Raw genomic sequence first — 22,063 nt, forward strand, 5'->3', positions numbered from 1 at the left:
GCCCATGTCAACATGTCATGCTGTAATTGTACTCTCCTCAGAAGTGCTGCAGTGCCGTTAATGGTGCGAGGGTGTAATTGCAGTGTGATTTGTTTACATGGCTGTATGCGGTTGGAATATACAACTTCAAAATAGGAAGTAAATTTTGTCTGGCTCAGCCCACCTATTTCCAGCTTTTAACTCTCCTTCACCTGAAGATTACATTTGGTCTTGACTCAGTGTGTCAGACTCCATAGTAGCTCAACTAGTATTCTACAAATCTTGTGGACCGGAAGTGTGCACATACACAAACTTAACATCCTGTTGACACAGTTTTTGATCATGCTTTTTATGTTGGCTAGCTTCAAAGTTAAATGTTATGTAATCAGTTAAAAAAAAGAATTTGCTATATCAACAGGTTTCAGTAGTGCTGAACTTGCTGATTTCAGCCACGATATGCTATAGCTGCACTGTTCTGCTGTTCTTCTGTTAAATTGTATACGGTGTCGAGTGTTTTGAAGTGCTCAGAAAATGCTGGTAGTCTGACTACTGGTTGTCTCAGTGATGTTCCAACCCAAGGCTACCTGTCAATGATAATGCAGAAGGTGTGCTATTAGAGAACAGTCTGAGTGCAAATTCGTTTGGTGACTGTAAATTACATTTTGTGGCATCTCTTCCAAGTTGCACTCTTCTGAAATTAAAAACTATAAAGTGCTGGGAATACACAGCAGGTCCGACAGAATCTGAAAAGTACAGGCCGATTAGCATGAGCACAGAGGGAACATCACCTGCACTCTTTGCACTTTATTACTGTCCTCTCGTGATGCTGTAAGAGGATAGAACAATAGAATTCACATCTCCAAAAGAAAGTTGTACGGGAGTTGGGAGTCTGGTGCACACTGTTTGCAATATTAACTGTGTTCTGTTTTCTTTTAGGTATCATCGATGGGAAGTGCACTGCACTGGAAATTGTGGAAGCATTGGGGTAATGCAAACCATCCTTTTCAGTCTCTTAAATAGTCGCTTGGGTTTTGGAACAGGAGAGCTGTGTTCAAAACCACTGACTAACCCCCTATTTACGTTGTCACAGTATGTCTTCTCCCTTCTCTCTCCCCTCTTCCCTTGAAAGCACTGACTCATTGGTGGTTTGAGTTCCATGCGTACTGCAGAATAGATGCTGCATGTAAGTGACCAGTCTTTGTCAGCCTAGACAGTGACTGCTGTCTGGCTGTGGGGTGATTCATCGCTGAACTCAATACTACCCTTCTATTTTTAACGCAGCAGTCACTGGATAGTGGCTGAATAGGAACCTGAGCTGATTTTATGTCCCCTCTCTGTATTCCAGGGACACTGATTTCATAATTGTAAATCCAAATCCTGAGTTCAGCTAACAGCAACAACCAGGAATTAAACCTGGAGCCTTTTGCTTTGTGAAATTATTCTTGAAAGACCCCATGCTTTAAGCTTAAACGTTCTCCTCAGAAAGCTCAAGGGCATTTATCACTTGTAACGTTGGACCTTTTAAGCTTTATTGGCTGTTCATTTTTCTGTTAAACCTTTATACTGTCTATTGAAACTTGAGTTGTGTTTTGATCTACTTGTTCCAATACTGAACACGGCATTTACATTTTTCATGTACAGTAAAGCAGTTTGCTGAGTTGAATTTGGTTAACTCAATGTTCTTTGAATTGGGGTCAACGTTGGCCATTACTACTTGTTGAGTATTGAACTTCCGTCATATACAGAACAAAGAGGATTGTTCAGCTCCACATTACCTTACAGATGGCTGAACTGTACCTCTCAATTGTTCCATCTTTTTTCCACATCCCTTGATGCTCTTACCTGATGATCTCCATCTTGAAAATTGACCTCCAGCATTCACAGCTTTTTGGGGGAGAAAATTGCAGGTTTCAACTGCCCTTTTTGTGAAAAAAATGACTTCCCCTACCACAAAAAATAGTTTCTGTTACCTTCCCAATCAAATCCCTTTAACATTTAAACATTTTGATCACATCACCCCTGAATCCCCTATACTTGGGGAATTAGAATTAGAACATTACAGCGCAGTACAGGCCCTTCGGCCCTCGATGTTGCGCCGACCTGTGAAACCATCTGACCTACACTATTCCATTTTCATCCATATGTCTATCCAATGACCACTTAAATGCCCTTAAAGTTGGCGAGTCTACTAAGGAGGGCCTGTGCTCATAATTTGTCTCTGGTATCATGCTGATGAATCTGAACTGTACTCAACCATGGCTCAATTGGTCACAATCTCGTCCCTGAGTCAGAAGGTTGTGGGGTCAAGTTCCACTCTAGGATTTGAGCACAAAAATTAGTGCTGACACTCCAGTGCAGCACTGTTACAAGTCCCGTCTTTCAGTTAAGACATTAAAACCAGGGCCCCGACCATGGCACTATTTTGAAGAAGAGCAGGGGAATTATCCCCAGTGTCCTGGCCCATATTTATCCCTTAATCAACTTTATATAAACAGATTATCTGGCGTTTTGAAATGTCCTGTGGTCACCTGAAAGGTATATAAATGTGATTGTCTTTTTTACTGCTTCGAAGGCTAATATATCCTTCCTGTAATTTAGTTTCTAGTGTCGAATAAGAATTATTTTCCTTTAATCATGACTGAAAGATGAATTTCTCCTCCTTTCTTCCCTTCGAACTGCGCATTCCTTGTTTGGGCAAGACTTCATAGGTACCATGCTTCATAGGTGCCTTGCTCAATCTTCAAAAGGAAAATACGCAGATGCAGGAAATCTGAAACAAGAACAAAAAGTGCTGGAAATACTCAAAGTCAGGCAGCATCTGTGGAGAGAAAAACAAAGTTAGCGTTTCACTTCCCTGTGACCTTTCATCAGAACTTATCAAGTTTACAATCACAATTCATTTAATATCCCTAGAATAGAGAAAGGAGAAAAAGTTCGATAACTCGGGGCGGGAAGATTAATTTTCAGTTGGTAAATGTGGTTGAGCTTTTGCCAGGGGAGGCCTTTTTCGTTGCTGTGATATTTTTTAGGCTCAGTGCTGAAGCAGAACATGTTCAGCCATGGTTCCTAGTACGCCTTCTGCTGTTGCCTCACTAGGACCATTGCAAAATGTCAGCACACTGTCCTGACCAGGACTTCTCCGTGCTGGAGTGAGGTAAAGAGAGTTGGGGAGCATGATGAACTAAAAATAGTGGAGCTGGAGCTCTGCTGATGTCCTATTTCTAAGCTGCATGCTGCCCCTCGGTGACATCATCCGAAAGCACAGTGTTAGTTCTCACGCGTGCACTGACGACACCCAACTCGACTCAGCGTCACCTCTCTCGACTCTTGCACTGTTGCTAAATTATCAGACTGCTTATCCAACATCCAGTATTGGATCAGCAGAAATTTCCTCCAATAATATATTGGGATGACAAACCATTGTTTTCTGTCCCTGCTGCAAACTCTATTCCCCAGTTACCGCCTCCATCCCTCTCCCTGGCAACGTTCTAAAACTAAACCAGACTGTTCCCAATCTTCATGTCACATTTGACCCTGAAATGAGTTACCAACCACATATTTATGCCATCGCTTAGACCGCCTATTTCTACCTCTGACATCGCCTGGCTTCGCCTCACCTCAGCTTATCTGCAGCTGGAACCCTCATCCATGCCTCAGCTACTTCTAGACTTCACTATTCCAACGCACTCCAGGATGGCATCTCTCATTCTACCCTCTGTAAACTTGGTCATCCAAACTTCTGCTGCCCATGTATTAATTTGCACCAAGTCCTGTTCACCTATCACCCCTGTACTCGCTGACTTACACTGGCTCCCAGTCAAGCAACGTCTTGATTTTAAAATTCTCATCCTTGTTTTCAAATACCTCCATGGCCTCCACCTCCCTATCTCTGTAATCTCTCCAGCCCTACAACCCACCAACATTATCTGCGCTCATCTAATTTTGGCATCTTGAGCATCACCATTGGTGGCCATGTCTTCAGCTGTCTCGGCCCTAAGCTCTGGAATTCCCTCTCTACATCTCTCCGCCTCACTTTCCTCCTTTAAGACACTCCTTAAAACTTACCTCTTGTGACCAAGCTTTTGGTCATCTGACCTAATATCTCCTTATGTGGCTTTGTGTCAAATTTTGTTTTGTCATGCTCCTGTGAAGCACCATGCGACGCTTTATCACATTAAAGGTGCCATATAAATATAGGTTATTGTTGTTGTAAAGGCACCACTCCCACAGTTCCGAAGAAGGGTCACTGACCCCAAACGTTAACTCTGCTTTTCTCTCCACAGATGCTGCCAGACCTGCTGAGTATTTCCAGCATTTCTTATTTTTACTCCCACACTGTGTTGTGTTATGCTGTGTGAACCAGAAGCTTCCAAGGTTCGTGCTGTGTCTGTGTGCTGAGTTAACCGATATCTGGCTGGAGCAGTACTTTATAAAGCTATAATTGATCTGAGCACCCTTGAGTTAGAAAGTGGGGTTGGGGCGTGGGTAGGGAGGAATCAGCCAGAATCCATCTTTCTGATTGGGATCCAGTGATTGTTGGAAAGTGCACGCATGTCGACTCTGGTTGAAATTAGGGTGGATTTACCTATGGTGCCCTTTATAGTACAGTAGTGCCGACACCGTCTGTGCTCACATTACAGCTTGGATGAGGTACTATTGCTGGCTGTAGAACCGTACTTTAGAAAGAGTCAGCATCTTCAGGAGGATGGGAGGAAAATACATGACACTTGGAATACAGCTAGGAGTTGTACTTATCCCCTTACTTAACATTCCAGCAGTGATTATATGTTGTGAACTGAAAGGACAAGGACATTAGTTGGATCCATTCTAATTGTACTTTTTAATGTTTTGTTCTGCAGAAAGTGTTTAACGAATTCTGAGCAAAGAACAAGAGGCCGAGGGGTACAGCTTCTCTCTGAGGTCCTGCTGCTGTCTTATTCCTCTCTCAAACAAAAAGAAGGTAAGAGTTTTGTGCACAGGTCCAGAAGATGCTAAATTAATTCTTTTTAAATGTAATAAGTAGATTTGCAATCAATCAGTGTCACCTTTTAAAATGGGCGGGGTAGTGAAGGGAAGTTACTGTGCACGATGTGAAGTTACCTGCACGTGGGAAGGGGTAGTGTGGGAAGTTACCATAGGCATTGTGGGGAGGGGTGTATTAGTATGTCTCATTACTGCAAGAGACACTGCCTTTACCCAAATCATTGAGTTTTTTTTGGTGTGGGTGGGTTTGGAGCAAAGTGACTTTTCCCTCCTGAATGCTGATTCCAGTGTGCACTCTGTTCCTCCAGATGCTTATTTCTGAGTTAAATTACTCAGAAACATAATGGGAGTGAACGGATTATCCTTGTCGTAGTTGGAAATGAAACATTTGGTGTATGTTTCTCAGCTGTAGTGAAAGGGCCATCTGTCATTGTGACTTTGCAGAACAAACAAAGAGCTAAGCTTAAAGGGGTCAGAGTATCCAGAAATGTCTGTGTGGGGAAAATATAAGCACCAAGTGATCTTCTCTGGCACGGCTCACACTGAGTTGGAGGTTATGCTGTTTTATAATGAGTATCATCAGCAACGTGTGACAGATAAGTGCCACAAGAAGTAAGTGTGATAATTCCATGTCATGCAGCGATGTGCAAAAGATGGATGCACTTCACTTTTTTTGTTGTGGGTGAGTTGAGGGCAAACTAATTTCATGCTCTGGTGGAGAACATTTATTTCTAGGCTCTGGAGCAGACTGATAGGACAATTATATAACCGGTGGGCAGAAAGTGTCTGCATTTCAGAAGGTTTCTCTTATTTTAACTGGATTCATAATTTGAGATCGGACTAATCCAGAGTTAACCAGTAACTGGACTTTTCTTCTCCTATAATTCAATTATTGTTTTTTCAAGGGGAAGATGCTCACTACAGCATTGCTCCTTGATGTATTCAGCTGCTTGTTGCTGTGTTTTATGCTTTTAGAGAAGATGCAGCCTGGGAGCAGCCCTTTTGCGTCGGTGATGCTTTGCATCATCCAAAGGATTAGACGATCCCTGCCCCCCTTCCCCCCGCCCACCTGCCAACCCCATCACTCCCTAAGCACTAAAGTGGACTCTGAGGTAAGATTACGCAGTCGGGTCCTGGAGAGGTTGCACGCTCTACTTTCTCTGCTGAACCAAACTGACAGTAATTACGCTTAAGTAGATGAGGATAAAGGATGTTCTAAGTTATGTTATGACTTCACCTGAGGTTTCGAAGTTCGCTTTGATAACTATCCGTCATTTGAGCAGGTTCCTAAGTCATTATCGGGTATTTTGGTCACAGGGCTTTGTGGCTACATATCATTCCATTGCAGTTAGAAGGATATGGTGGTATAGTAGTTGTGGAACTGGACTTGCAATTTGGAGGTTGCAAGTTCTGTTCTCACCATGTTAAGTTATGAAATTAAAGCATGAATTTTCAGATAAACTGACCGTGAAAGCTGTCAGACTGTTGTAAAAACCCAAACTGGTTCAGTAATGACGTGCAGCCTCTACCCAGTCCATATGTGGCACTGGTTCTCATGCTACTTGATTGACTTCCAGTGCCCTCTGAAATGAAAACCATTCAGTTGTACCACCTTGGCAGCCAGAGATGGATCCTGTCAACATGGTCAATACCTCAAAGACAAATTTGTAACCTTAAATTTAATTTTATGTCTTTCAGTGGAGTCACTGACTATCTTCTATGTAGAGCGATTGAAGGATCATCACCTCATCACACCTTATGTACTGCAAGGGTTGAAAGCCTTGGTAAGGCTGTTTTCTGTTTGTTTATTTTGTTAAGGTGAAAATTGTCACTTGCAATTTTTTTAACCAAGTGCCAGTATCAAACTTTTCAAGGGTGCAGCACAAATTAGAAGCAGCTGAGAGTTCCTTCTCCTCTTCTAACAATTTGCCTCAGCTACAACCTGAGAAAAGCGGCTTTTGCTGTAGTATTGAGACATTTCCAGTGCCACAACGAGTGTGATTGACGCTAATCACAGAACAAAGAGAGGAAAGTATGTGTTAAATGGAACAGTGAGTTAACCTCCGTAGCACTTCAAGTAGCCAGAAGCGCTGCACAAAGAACAGCCAGGCGCTGCGCAAATGACTACTGGCAGCACCTATGCAGTCGTATTCAGCTGGCCTCCAACATCGGAAACATCAGAGGAATGTATGATGGCATTAAGAGAGCTTTTGGGCCAACCATCAGGAAGATCGCCCCCCTCAAGTCTAAATCAGGGGACACTATCACTGACCAACGCAAGCAAATGGACCGCTGGGTGGAGCACTACCTAGAACTGTACTCCTGGGAAAATGTTGTGACTGAGACCGCCCTCAATGCAGCCCAGTCTCTGCTAGTCATGGATGAGCTGGACGAACAGCCAACAAAATTGGAACTCAGTGATGCTATTGTTTCTCCAGCCAGTGGAAAATCCCCTGGGAAGGATTGCATTACCCCTGAAATAATCTAGAGTGCCAAGCCTGCTATACTTTCAGCACTCCATGAACTGCTTTGCCTGTGCTGGGATGAGGGAGCCGTACCACAGGACATGCGCGATGCCAAAATCATCACCCTCTATAAGAACAAGGGTAACCGCAGTGACTGCAACAGCTACCGTGGAATCTCCCTGCTCAGCATAGTGGGGAAAGTCTTCGCTCGAGTCGTTTTAAACAGGTTCCAGAAGCTGGATGAGCGTGTCTACCCTGAGGCACAGTGTGGCTTTCTAGCAGAGAGATCCACCATTGACATGCTGTTCTCCCTTTGCCAGCTACAGGAGAAATGCCGCGAACAACAAATGCCCCTCTACGTTGCTTTCATAGATCTCACCAAAGCCTCTGACTTCGTCAGCAGACGTGGTCTCTTCAAGCTACTAGCAAAGATCGGATGCGTACCAAAGCGACGGAGTATCATCACCTCGTTCCATGACAATATGAAAGGCACAATTCAGCATAGCGACGCCTCATCAGACCCCTTTCCTATCCTGAGTGGCGTGAAACAGGGCTGTGTTCTCGCACCTACACTGTTTGGGATCATCTTCTCCCTGCTGCTCTCGCATGCGTTCAAGTCTTCAGAAGAAGGAATTTTCCTCCACACAAGATCAGATGGCAGGTTGTTCAATCATTCCCATCTTAGAGCGAAGATCAAAGTACGGAAAGTCCTCATCAGGGAACTCCTCTTTGCTGACGATGCTGCATTAACATCCCACACAGAAGAGTGTCTGCAGAGACTCATCGACAGGATTGAGGCTGCCTGCAACGAATTTGGCCTAACCATCAGCCTCAAGAAAACAAACTTCATGGGACAGGACATCAGAAATGCTCCATCCATCAATATTGGCGACCACGCTCTGGAAGTGGTTCAAGAGTTCACCTACCTAGGCTCAACTATCACCAGTAACCTGTCTCTCGATGCAGAAATCAACAAGCGCATGAGAAAGGCTTCCACCACTATGTCCAGACTGGCCAAGAGAGTGTGGGAAAATGGTGCACTGACACGGAACACAAAAGTCCGAGTGTATCAAGCCTGTGTCCTCAGTACCTTGCTCTACGGCAACGAGGCCTGGACAACGTATGTCAGCCAAGAGCGACGTCTCAACTCATTCCATCTTCGCTGCCTCTGGAGAATCCTTGGCATCATGTGGCAGGACCGTATCTCCAATGCAGAAGTCCTCGAGGTGGCCAACATCCCCAGCATATACACCCTACTGAGCCAGCAGCGCTTGAGATGGCTTGGCCATGTGAGCCGCATGGAAGATGGCAGGATCCCCAAGGACGCATTGTACAGCGAGCTCGTCACTGGTATCAGACCCACCGGCCGTCCATGTCTCCGCTTTAAAGACGTCTGCAAACGCGACATGAAATCCTGTGACATTGACCACAAATCGTGGGAGTCAGTCATCAGTGATCACCAGAGCGGGCAGACAGCCATAAAGGCGGGGCTCAAGAGTGGCGAGTCGAAGAGACTTAGCAGTTGGCAGGAAAAAAGACAGAAGTGCAAGGGAAGAGCCAACTGTGTAACAGCCCCGACAACCAATTTTATCTGCAGCACCTGTGGAAGAGTCTGTCACTCTAGAATTGGCCTTTATAGCTACTCCAGGCACTGCTTCACAAACCACTGACCACCTCCAGGCACTTACCCATTGTCTCTCGAGACAAGGAGGCCAAAGAAGGTGCAGCTTGCAGATCAGACAAGGGATCTGTGAATTAAACTGTCAGCACCATGTTCAGAGTTTTCATACATACCAACAGTGACTACACTTCAAAGTAATTCATTGGCTTTGGGACCGTCTGAGGGCATGAAGGTGGAACAAACAAATGCAAGTTCCTGTGTTCTTCTAGCTGCATTTGATACAGCAAGAATATTCAGGATGAGCAGAGAGAGCATGCAAATTAAAAAGGCTGTATTGTTGCTGTACAAGGCATTGGTGCTGTGTACAGTTCTGGTCACCTAGTTGCATTTAGTAGGGGAATCTAGAACAAGAAGATTGAAGCTTAGAATTCTTTGAGTTAAAGCCAAACCCAAGGAGAAAATACCTCACATACAGGACTATGAGAGCATGCTGTCCCAAAAGGCCATAAATGTTGAGTCACTTGAAGTGCTTCAAAGAGAGAATTTGTTGGGAAGTAACAGTACTAAGGGATATGGAGAAAGAATGGAGAAATTGGTATTAGAAAAATTGAGTTACCATGGTGTAAAAGCAAAGTACTGCAGATGTAGAAGTCTGAATTGAAAACAGAAAATGCTGGAAACAGGTCAGGGAGCATCTGTGGAGAGATAAAAATAATTGACAATTTAGGTTGATGATCTTTCATCAGAGTTCTGTTGGTGGAAGCCTGATAACTTTTTAAACATAACTTCATTTAATATTTCCTGCTGTTGGATGAGCAGTGTGTATTGAAGGTTGTCATTGATCCACTCTTTCTGCCTTAACCAGCTTTGTTTTATCGTTTGTCCTTAGAGCATGAGCTCCGTTCTGCCAGAAGGGTTAGCTGTAGCTGTTCTGAAGGCATTGTTCCAGGAGGTACATGTGCAGGTGGGTGCCAGAAGCTAAACGCCAGAGAGTCCTGCAACACAGAGCACTGCTGAAAAGAGAAAACCTGGTTTAACTTTTTGGGTTTAAAAACTTCTACAGAACTCTTGCTGGGATGAAGAGGCAATATCCCAACTGTTAATCTGTTCTCTTTTCAAAAGCTGACTGACCTGCTCTGCGTGTCTTTCATTTTCTGTTTTTATTTCTGATTGGCAGCATGTAGTTTTTGTCCAATCATAGGGTCATTAATAGTTGAAGAACCAAGGATGGTCTTGTAATGTAAGTTGTGCAGCTACTGGACCATTAAGGTCTGTAATGTGGTGGGAAGTGATGTACTGTTCTGGGCATTGGTGCCAGTTGTTATCCGTTAAGGGGGAGGAAGGTGGTTTGAGATCTTATCGATTGGCAGAAGTGCTTTCAACTGTCGAGGCCCTAAGCTCTGGAATTCCCTCCCTAAACCTCCACCTGTTTTTTTAAGATGCTCTTAAAAACCTTCCTCTTTGATCAAGCTTTTGGTCATCTTTCCTGATTTCTTCCATGGCTTTGTGTCAAAAATGCTAAATGTTTTTATTGATATTGCTCGTTAAGTACCATGGGACATATTAGTATGTTAAATGTGCTCGTCACTAGTATCAGACCCACCGGCCGTCGTTGTCTCCACTTTAAAGATGTCTGCAAACGCGACATGAAGTCCTGTGACATTGGTCACAAGTCGTGGGAGTCAGTTGCCAGCGATCGCCAGAGCTGGCGGGCAACCATAAAGGCGGGGCTAAAGTGTGGCGAGTCGAAGAGACTTAGCAGTTGGCAGGAAAAAAGACAGAAGCGCAAGGAGAGAGCCAACTGTGTAACAGCCCCGACAACCAATTTTATCTGCAGCACCTGTGGAAGAGTCTGTCACTCTAGAATTGGCCTTTACAGCCACTCCAGGCACTGCTCCACAAACCACTGATTACCTCCAGGCGCTTACCCATTGTCTCCCGAGACAAGGATGCCAAAGAACTGTGCTTTATAAATATTGGTTGCTGTGCTCTCCGAGCCTCATGTGGGGTGCATGCTGGAGGTATTTTGTGTGTTTTGTTTTAATGTGTCTTTTTTCTTTTCTTCAGTCCCTGTTGCAGTCTGATAGGCATTCAGTATACAGCATCATCACCAATTTCATGGACACCAGGGAGCAAGGTACATTTTGTCATTTTTCACTCCCATTGCACATCACTCCCACTTTAAAGGGAGTTTCTGTTTAACACCATCATGAATTGGATATTGGTAAGGAAGAATTCAAGTAAGTCCATCCAGGAAAATCCGACTGTCATCCTCCCCCACCCCTATACAGAGCAACCAACTAATTGATAAAGCATTCCACTTGCCACTACCAGTCTGGTTGGAAATCCATCACATGGGGGACGGGTGTGGGGGTGGCATTCACCGCCTCAAGTGTGTTCTGCCACTAGTTTATCCTGTCTCTCAGAATAATTGTCACTTAGAAAGGCACAGGTTAATCGACGATAGTCAACATGGATTTGTTAAGGGAAGATCTTGTCTGACCAACCTGATTGAATTTTTTGAAGAAGTAACAAGGAAGATCGATGAGGGTAGTGCATTTGATATAGTCTACATGGATTTTAGCAAGGCTTTTGATAAGGTCCCACATGGAAACCTGGTTAAAAAAAATAAAAATAAATTCCCATGGGATCCAGGGAAATGCAGAAAGGTGGATACAAAATTGGCTCAGTGGCAATTTGGAGGGCTGTTTCCATTGGCATTCTGCAGGGCTCAGTACTGGGTCCCCTGCTTTTTGTGGTATAAATGATTTGGACGTAAATGTAGGGAGCATGATCAAGAGGTTTGCAGACGACACGAAGATTGGCTGTGTGGTAGATAGCGAGGAGGATAGCTGTAGGCAGCAGGAAGATATTGATGGTCTGGTCAGATGGGCAGAAAAGTGGCAAATGGAATTCAATCTGGAGAGGTGTGAGGTGATGCAATTGGAGAGGTTGAGGCAAAGGAATACATGATTAATGAGAAAATACTGGGAAGTGTAGAAAGTGAGAGACCTTGGAGTGAATGTCCACAGACCCCTGAAGGTCGATAAGGTGGTTAAGAAGGCATATGGAATCCTTTCCTTTATTAGCCAAGGTATAAAATATAAGAGCAGGGAGGTTTTGCTGGAACTGTATAAATCATTGCTGAACCACAACTTCAGTACTGTGTGCAGTTCTGGTCACCTCATTACAAGGATGTAATTGCACTAGAGAGGATACAGAGGAAATTTACGAGGATGTTGCCAGGACTGGAAAAATGCAGCTATGAGGAAAGATTGGATAGGCTGGGATTGTTCTCCTTGGAACAGAGAAGGCTGAGGGAAGATCTGATTGAAATATGCAAAATTGTGAGGGGCCTGTATAGATTGGAGGTGAAGGGTCTATTCACCTTAGCAGAGAGGTCAGTGATTAGGGGGCATTGATTTAAAGTGATTGGTAGAAAAGTTAGAGGAGAGATGAGGGAAACTTTTTTTCACCCAGAGGGTGGTGGGTGTCTGGAACTCACTGCCTGAAAGGGTAGTTGAGGCAGAGACCCTCAACTCATTCACCTTGAGTGCCATAATCCGCAGGGCTACGGACCAAACGTTGGAAGATGGGATTAGAGCGGGTGGATCATTTTTCAGCCGGCCAAGTGGCCTCTTTCTGTGCCTTAAACTTGCTATGATTCTATGAATTAGATCATAACTGATCTGCATCTCAACATCATTTTACTCCATAACCTTTGATACCCTTGCCTATTAAAAATCTGTCGATCTCCGTCTTGAAAATGTCAGTTGACCACCTCCTCGCACCTCCCCCCCCCCCCCCCTCAGTATCCACAGTTTTTTGGGGAGCAGGTTCCAGACTTCCACTACCCTTTTATGTGAAAAATTACTTCCTGATTTCACACCCAATTGGCCAGGTTGTAATTCAAGGATTTTGCCCTCTTGTTCTGGATTCCTCCACCACAGGAAATAGTTTCCCTGTACTTAGCCATTAATCATTTTAATTAACTTAATTAGATCATTCCTCAACCATTTAAACTCGAGGGAATACAAGCCAAGTTTATGCAATCTGTCCATATAATTTGCTTCAAGCTCTGGTGGGTCTGTACTTCATCACTTGTAAGGCGAATATATCTTTGCTGAGGTGTGCTGTCCAAAACTGAAAGCAGTACTTCAGAATGGGGTCCGACCAAGACTCTCTACAGCTGAAGCATGTCTTCATCTCCTTGCGATTGAAGGTCAACATTTTTATACTCATGCTCAGGTTTTTAGTGATTTGTGTAGATGGACATCGCATCCCTTTGCTCCTTACAGCTCCTAGTCTCACGCCATTTAGAAAATATTCCAGTTTGTCTTTATCAGATACAAAGTGGATGCCATCACACTTCCCCACATTGAACTCCATCTACCATAATTTTTCCCACTCACTTATTTTGTCCCTTTTGTAACTTCCTCCTCCCATGCTGTTTGAGGGCAAATCAACATCTGACATGTGCGAGTCTATCAAACGTCAGCTGATTAGAATCCAGGACCAGCATGTTCCTGTGAGGAAGAAAGACAAGTTTGGCAAGTTTCGGGAAGCTTGGATAACACGGGATATTGTGAGCCTAGTCAAAAAGAAAAAGGAAGCATTTGTAAGGGCTGGAAGGCTAGGAACAGATGAAGCACTTGAGCAATATAAAGACAGTGGGAAGGAACTTAAGCAAGGAGTTAGGAGGGCTAAAAGGGGTCATGAAAAGTCATTGGCAAACAGGATGAAGGAAAATCCCAAGGCTTTTTATACATATATAAAGAGCAAGAGGGTAACCAGGGAAAGGGTTGGCCCACTCAAGGACAGAGATGGGGATCTATGCGTGGAGCCAGAGGAAATGGGCGAGGTGCTAAATGAGTACTTTGCATCAGTATTCACCAAGGAGAAGGACTTGGTGGATGATGAGCCTGGGGAAGGGAGTGCAGATAGTCTGAGTCATCTCATTATCAAAAAGGAGGAGGTGTTGGGTGTCTTGCAAAGCATTAAGGTAGATGAGTCCCCAGGGCCTGATGGGATCTACCCTATAATACTGAGGGAGGCAAGGGAAGAAATTGCTGGGGCCTTGACCGAAATCTTTGAATCTTCATTGGCTACAGGTGAGGTCCCAGAGGACTGGAGAATAGCCAATGTTGTGCCTTTGTTTAAGAAGGGTGGTAAGGATAATCCAGGAAATTATAGGCTGGTGAGCCTTACGTCAGTGGTAGGGAAACTATTAGAGAGGGTTATTCGGGACAGGATTTACTCCCATTTGGAAACAAACGAACTTATTAGCGAGAGGCAGCATGGTTTTGTGAAGGGGAGGTCATGTCTTACTAATTTGATTGATTTTTTTGAGGAAGTGACAAAGATGATTGATGAGGGAAGGGCGGTGGATGTTGTCTATATGGACTTTAGTAAAGCCTTTGACAAGGTCCCGCATGGCAGACTGGTGCAAAAGGTGAAGTCACACGGGATCAGAGGTGAGCTGGCAAGATGGATACAGAACTGGCTCAGTCACAGAAGACAGGGTAACAGTGGATGGGTGTTTTTCTGAATGGAGGGATGTGACTAATGGTGTTCCGCAGGGATCAGTGCTGGGACCTTTGCTGTTTGTAGTATATATAAATGATTTGGAGGAAAATGTAGCTGGTCTGATTAGTAAGTTTGCGGACGACACAAAGGTTGGTGGAGTTGTGGATAACGATGAGGATTGTCAGAGGATACAGCAGGATATAGATCGGTTGGAGACTTGGGCGGAGAAATGGCAGATGGAGTTTAATCCGGACAAATGTGAGGTAATGCATTTTGGAAGGTCTAATGCAGGTGGGAGGTATACAGTAAATGGCAGAACCCTTAGGAGTATTGACAGGCAGAGAGATCTGGGCGTACAGGTCCACAGGTCACTGAAAGTGGCAACGCAGGTGGATTAGGTAGTCAAGAAGGCATACGGCATGCTTGCCTTCATTGGTCGGGGCATAGAGTATAAAAATTGGCAAGTCATGTTGCAGCTATACAGAACCTTAGTTAGGCCACACTTAGAATATTGCATGCAATTCTGGTCGCCACACTACCAGAAGGACGTGGAGGCTTTGGAGAGGGTACAGAAGAGGTTTACCAGGATGTTGCCTGGTCTGGAGGGCATTAGCTATGAGGAGAGGTTGGAAAAACTCGGATTGTTTTCACTGGAACGACGGAGGTGGAGGGGCGACATGATAGAGGTTTACAAAGTTATGAGCGGCATGGACAGAGTGGATAGTCAGAAGCTTTTTCCCAGGATGGAAGAGTCAGTTACTAGGGGACATAGGTTTAAGGTGAGAGGGGCAAAGTTTAGAGGGGATGTGCGAGGCAAGTTTTTTACACAGAGGGTGGTGAGTGCCTGGAACTTGCTGCCGGGGGAGGTGGTGGAAGCAGGTACGATAGCGACGTTTAAGAGACTTCTTGACAAATACATCAGTAGGATGGGAATAGAGGGATATGGGCCCTGGAAGTGCAGAAGGTGTTAGTTTCGGCAGGCATCAAGATCGGCGCAGGCTTGGAGGGCCGAATGGCCTGTTCCTGTGCTGTACTGTTCTTTGTTCTTTGTTCTTTTGTTCATGCACACAATTTATTGTGCATCCTGAAGTGTTAGCTGCAAACTTGAATAAACAACTCTAATCAGGAAAAAGCTGAGGCCCCAGATAAGATCCCTGGAAAACATCACTTGTCACATCTCGCCAATCAAAGAACGATTCCTTTATCCCTTTGTTCACTCTTTATGGAAAGAAGGACATGTCGGCAGTCTTAAATGAGGAGTTGGAACCTGTGCTCCTTTACCTTATGGTCATAGTTTAACTTGACGTAATGTTCCAGCTCTACCTCTCTTGCGCTACATGCTATCTGCCGTATACCTCAATCACTCACCTGCTTGCAAAACCAGAAGCGGGGCCATTTTGTGACTTAGCTACCTAGGATTCATTAGCACTGTCATCATTGAGCTGGGTCAAACAACATCATTCACATAGAAATTTACAGTTTGGCCCAACCAGTCTGTGTTGGTGTTTATCCTCTACACGAATAGGAATCTTAATCCCATCTGCTTGCCATGTTCCCATTTCCCTATATTCCCCTATCCTTTAACCAGCTACCTACCCTTTCTTAAAAGTTGATTTGGTCTCTAATTGAATCTCAACTTCTTGTTGTTTACGTATCTCCGGAAATCTGCACACCCTCCCTTAATTTGTACCTCTATTGTATTCGCACTTATTTATGGTCCTTTATAAAAAAAAATAAATAAAAATAGGAGATCTAACATTTTATTTACTGATTGGCAGTCAGCGGCTAACTTGCTAAAGGTATTGGGAGTTTCTCTTTAGTTCCTGGTACTTTTTTTCCCAAATTTATCTTTTAATGTCCTCCCTTCCCTACCCAACATTCGTACTTATCTTCACTGTACCTCACCCAAATGGCCAGCCATCATGCTCGAGGCTAGACTGTAGGTGTTGGCTATTCCACTGTGAGGAATATCACAGCCAAGGCTGATCGTGTCCTCTTATGATGTAGAAGCATAATCTTTGTAGCAGGGACCACTAGATGGCTATTTGGAGTGGAATCCCTGGCAGTGAGTCCAATAGTATTGCCCTAATTTCTGTCTGTTGAGATCAGCAAACTAAGCACAGACTGAGAAATGGCCTGGTCTGTGTTGCAATGCTGTTAACTGTTCACTTATGTCTTTGAGGGAAGGGCCAGTCTAGTCTATTTATGACTCCAGACCCATACAAGTGTACTTGACTGTTTAAATTTAAAAAAAGTCTTACACAGCCACAGGACACCCCAAAGTGCTTTGCACAGATGAAAAACTGTTATAATGTGAGGAAACGCAATTTGCACATAGCATGCTCCGACAAATAGCAATGTGGTAATGACCAGATAATCTGTTTTAGTGATGCGATAAATAAAGAGGAACACTCCCTATATACTATCCAATCAATGTTCTGCTTTTACCTTGGAAGAGTACTCCCCACTGAACCAATGATGACATTTTCTTTTCCTATATCCACCTATTGTGTCCTCTGAGTGAGATAGTGAGCTGTAAACTACATTTCTTGTGGATTTTAGCACAATATAAAGTTGTATTTGTCCTTCTGTGCTTAGAGCTGAAAGGTTTAGCAGCAGACTTCACGTTTGGTTTTATTCAAGCAATGGATGGAGAGAAGGACCCGAGGAATTTATTAATGGCCTTTCAGATCTCGAGGGACATCATAATCAACAATTATGATCTAGGTATGTATTTTCCTACATGAATCAGCAATCAATGTCACAAGACACAGCTAGGGGAAAAAAACTATCAGTCAAATTGCACTTAAACCTATATTAATGAATCCATGTTTGATGCTCATAATTAAATCACCTGAGATCTATATCACTGCTAACACCACCAGAACTTCACCCTTCTCGAAAATGTCCTCTGTTCAGGCACAACTCGAGATAATGGCAGTAAACAGGGCAGTAATGTTGATTCTGTTTTCACTGCTTAATTGGATGTGGTATTAAAACTTCGCACACACACCATTCTACTTCGTTAGAAACCTGCTGGCACCCATGTCAGCACATTCATTTATTTTTAGTGTTTGAGTCAGTTCAGTTTCCGACAGACCATTGGAGGTGCTGTGTGGGAGTTTGGATTGATTTTCTGTGAAGCTATGAGACAGGCAGTTCTACCTCCCTCTTCCACACCACCACCACTCCAGACTGTTAGAGTGCCATTAACCTCTGACTCTCTCTTGATACCTGAATTTGTAAGCATGCTTCCCAGTATAGGACTGAACTGTGCAGATAAGAGTTTGCAGGATCCACCCCGATCTGGGGAGGGTGTTGCAATTGTCCTTGATGTCCCTGATCCTGGGAAAAATTGAACCAGAGTTCCTGCTCCTAATTGTTATGCAGTAACGCTCCCTTTAAATTGTGCTTATGTAGACATGACATGAAAACGAGATCAGGCTCTGTTCAAGCACGGGAAACATCACACATCCTGCTGACATTCACCATCAAGGCTTACGTAGGAGGAATAGGCACGTGGGTTAAACAAAAGAAGAAAGAGCGGGCATTTATTTAACACCTTTCACTTGGGACGTCCCAAAGCATTTCACAGCCAATTAAGTACTTTTGAAGTATAATTGCAGTTGTCATGTAGGAAATGTGGCAGCCAAGTCCCACAAGAGTGATGGTGATGATCAGAAAATCTGTCTCTAATGTTGGTTCATGGATAAATATTTGAGCACACCGAGTGAACTCCCTTGCTCTTCTTTGAGTCGTGCCTTGGGATCATTGATACCCACCTGTGAGGCAAGATGGCGCTTTGGTCTTTTCTGAAAGATGTCACCTCCAACAGTACTTTTGTTACTACACTGGAGCGTTAGTCATGATTATGCGCTCAAGTGTCTAGAGTGGAGCTTAAACCCAGAACTACTAACCCGGTGTCAAGAGTGCTATCCACTGAACCAAGGCTGTTGGTGTGGTCCCATGTGCACCCTTAACAGTGGAGGAGAGTGGAAATTAGAACATATACAACCTGCTTGGTTTATACTCGATGGAGTTAAGATTTAACAAAGTTCATTTGATTTGGACGCTATCCATTTTAGTTTGTCTTAAGAACATAAGAACGTGCAGGAGTAGGCCATTTGGCCCCTCAAGCCTGCCCGCCATTCAATAAGATCATGGCTGATCTGTCCCAGTCCTCAACTCCTCTTTCGGGCCTGCTCTGCCTAACCCTCGACTCCCTGAGATTTCAAAAATCTATCTACCCCCTCCTTAAATACATTTAGTGACCTAGCCTCCACAACTCTCTGAGGCTGAGAATTCTAGAGATTCACCATCCTCTGAAAGAAGAAATTCCTTCGCATCTCAGTTTTAAATGTGTGACCCCTTATTCTGTAATTAGGTGCCCTAGTTTCAGATTCCCCCAATAGTGGAAACATCATCTCAACCCCTACCCTGTCGAGCACCGTTAAAATCTCTTGTGTTTCTATAAGATCACCTCTCTTTCTTCTAAACTCCAATGAATAAAGGCCTAACCTGTTTAGCCGTTCTTGATAAGACAGCCCCTTCATCCCAGGAATCAGCCTAGTGAACCTTTTCTGAACTGCCTCCAATGCTAGTGTATCCTTCTTTAAATACAGGGACCAAAACTGTACGCAGTACTCCAGGTGTGGCCTCACCAACACCCTGTACAGTTGTAATAGGATTTGCCTATTTTTAAACTCTAACCCCCTAGCAATAAAGGCCAAAATTCCATTTGCCTTCTTAATTACTTGCTGCACCTGCATGTTAACCTTTTGTGTTTCATGCACAAGAACACCCAAATCCTTCTGAACTGCAGTATTTTGTAGTCTTTCTCCATCTAATAATCTGCCTTTTTTTTATTCCTACCAAAGTGGATGACCTCTCACTTTCTCACATTGAGCACCATCCGCCAAGTTTTTGCCCACTCACTTAACCTATCTATATCCCTTTGCAGATTCTTTGTGTCCTCATCACAACATACCTTCCCACCTATTATTTTTTGGTCTGCAAATTTGGATACACTACACTCTGTCCCTTCCTGTAAGTCATTAATGTAGATAGTAAATAGTTGAGGCCCTAGGACCGATCCTTGCGGCACCTCACTAGTTACGGCTTTCCAACCTGAAAAAGACCCATTGATCCCGACTCTCTGCCTTCTGTGTGTTAGCCAATCCTCAATCCATGCCAACACATTACCCACAATACCCTGAGCTCCTGTTTTGTGCAATAACCTTTTATGTGGCACCTTATTAAACACCTTCTGAAAATCCAAATACACAACATCTACTGGTTCACCTTTATCCACTCTGCTTGTTATATCCTCAAAGAACTCTAACAAATTTGTCAAACATGATTTTCCTTTTGTAAAACCATGTTGACTCTGTTTGATTGCATTATGTTTTTCTAAATGTCCTGCTATTTCTTCCTTAATAATCGACTCAAGCATTTTCCCAATGACTGATAAGCTAACTGGTCTATAGTTTCCTGTTTTCTGTCTCCCTGCTTTCTTGATTAGAGGTATCACATTAGCGGTTTTCCAATCTGCTGGTACCCTATCAGAATCCAGTGAGTTTTGGTATATTACGACCAATGCCTCCACTATCTCTGCAGCCGCTTCTTTTAAAACCCTTGGATGCAGGCCATCAGGTCCTGGCGACTTGTCTGCCTTTGGTCCCATCAGTTTATCCAGCACCTTTTCCCTCGTGATAGAGATTGTTACAAGTTCCTCCCTCCCATTAACACCTTGCTCATCTATTGTTGGGATGTTTATAGTGTCCTCCACCGTGAAGACTGATGCAAAATATTGGTTTAAATTAGCTGCCATTTCCCAGTTCCCTGTTATTAATTCCGCATCTTCATCCTCCAAGGGTCCCACACTTACTTTAGCTACTCTCTTCCTTTTAATATACCCATAGAAGCTCTTACTGTTTGAGAGTAAATTGGCAAGAAATATAAAAACAATCAATTTTCTCCCCCTTTATTAGTTTTTTAGTCATCCGCTGCTCATTTCTAAAAACTTCCCAATCCTCTGGCCTACCACTCGTTTTTGCCGCATTGTACGCCTTTGCTTTTGATTTGATACTCTCCTTAACTTCCTTTGTTATCCACGGGTGGTTCATCATTCTCATCGAGTCCTTCCTTCTGACTGGAATAAATGTTTGCTCATCCACTGTCTTTCCCTGTAGTCTATTTTCCCAGCCCGCTTTAGACAACTCTTTCTTCATACCTCTGTAATTGCCCTTGTTTAAGTTGAAGACACTGGTTTTAGACCCGAGTTGCTCACCCTCAAACTGAATTTGAAATTGTACCATGTTAAGATCGCTTCCCACTAAAGGATCCTTAACTATGAGATCTCTTATTAATCCTACCTCATTACACAATACCAAATCTAAAATAGCCTGTTCCCTGGTAGGTTCTGCAACATATTGCTCTAAGTAACAGTCCCTGAGGTACTCTACAAATTCATCTTCCATGCTACCCTTGCCAATTTGATTTGTCCAGTTTATATGCAGATTAAAATCACCCATGATAATTGCAGTGCCCTTCTTACACGCCTCCATTATTTCCTGACATATCTTGTCCAGCAGAGAGGCGACCACTCCCACCCATGATTTCTTTCCCTTGCTATTTCTTATTTCCACCCAAACTGATTCTACATCATCTATTACACCTATATCATGACTCAGAACTGCTCTGATCCCTTCCTTTAATAGCAAAGCTACCCCACCTCCTTTTCCTTTCTGCCTATTCTTCTGGAACATTGAATATCCTTGAACGTTTAGATTCCAGTCTTGGTCATTCTGCAACCACGTTGCAGTGATAGCTATCAAATCATATTCATTTATTTCTATCTGTGCCGTCAGCTCATCTATCTTGTTACAAATGCTACGTGCATTCAGATAAAGAGCCTTAAGCTTTGACTTTTTACCATTTTTACCTACTCTGCTTCTAATTTCTGCTGTACTCTTGTGCTTGTATTCTCTCTCCCTTCCTGTCACTCTCTGAATAATGTATGCTCCTTCACTACCCTGCACCTCTTCTCTCTCGTTACTATTCGACTTTTTAAACTTCCCTTCAATTGAACCCTCCCCCCCCCCCCACTATTTAGTTTAAAGCCTTATCTACAACCCTAGTTATACGATTCGCCAGGACACTGGTCCCAGCATGGTTCAAGTGAAGCCCATCCCAATGGAACAGCTCTTTCTTTCCCCAGTACTGGTGCCAGTGTCCCATGAATCAGAACCCATTTCTGCCACACTAATCTTTGAGCCACACATTTACCTCTCTAATCTTATTTACCCTATGCCAATTAGCTCGTGGCTCAGGTAGTAACTGGAGATTATTACCTTTGCGGTTCTGCTTTTTAACTTAGCCCTGAGCTGCTCATAGTTCCTCAGCAGAACCTCTTTCCTAGTCCTACCTATGTTGGTACCTATGTGGACCGCGACAACTGGATCTTTTCCCTCTCACTCCAAGTTCCTCT

General features: G+C 43.7%; 1 protein-coding gene across 2 annotated transcripts in view; it reads left to right on the forward strand.

Annotated features, from left to right (window-relative positions):
- The window catches only part of mms19 (MMS19 homolog, cytosolic iron-sulfur assembly component), a 104,356-nt gene that overhangs the window by 14,669 nt on the left and 67,624 nt on the right, over positions 1–22,063 (forward strand). For both annotated transcript variants that reach the window (XM_068053140.1, XM_068053141.1), the window contains exons 2-7: positions 916–964; positions 4,839–4,939; positions 6,661–6,746; positions 9,938–10,012; positions 11,116–11,185; positions 17,173–17,301. In XM_068053140.1, the coding sequence (XP_067909241.1) occupies positions 916–964; positions 4,839–4,939; positions 6,661–6,746; positions 9,938–10,012; positions 11,116–11,185; positions 17,173–17,301 (510 nt within the window). The remainder of the gene's footprint in view (positions 1–915; positions 965–4,838; positions 4,940–6,660; positions 6,747–9,937; positions 10,013–11,115; positions 11,186–17,172; positions 17,302–22,063) is intronic.

Source organism: Heterodontus francisci, chromosome 20 (assembly GCF_036365525.1).
Source record: "Heterodontus francisci isolate sHetFra1 chromosome 20, sHetFra1.hap1, whole genome shotgun sequence".
NCBI lineage: Eukaryota > Metazoa > Chordata > Chondrichthyes > Heterodontiformes > Heterodontidae > Heterodontus > Heterodontus francisci.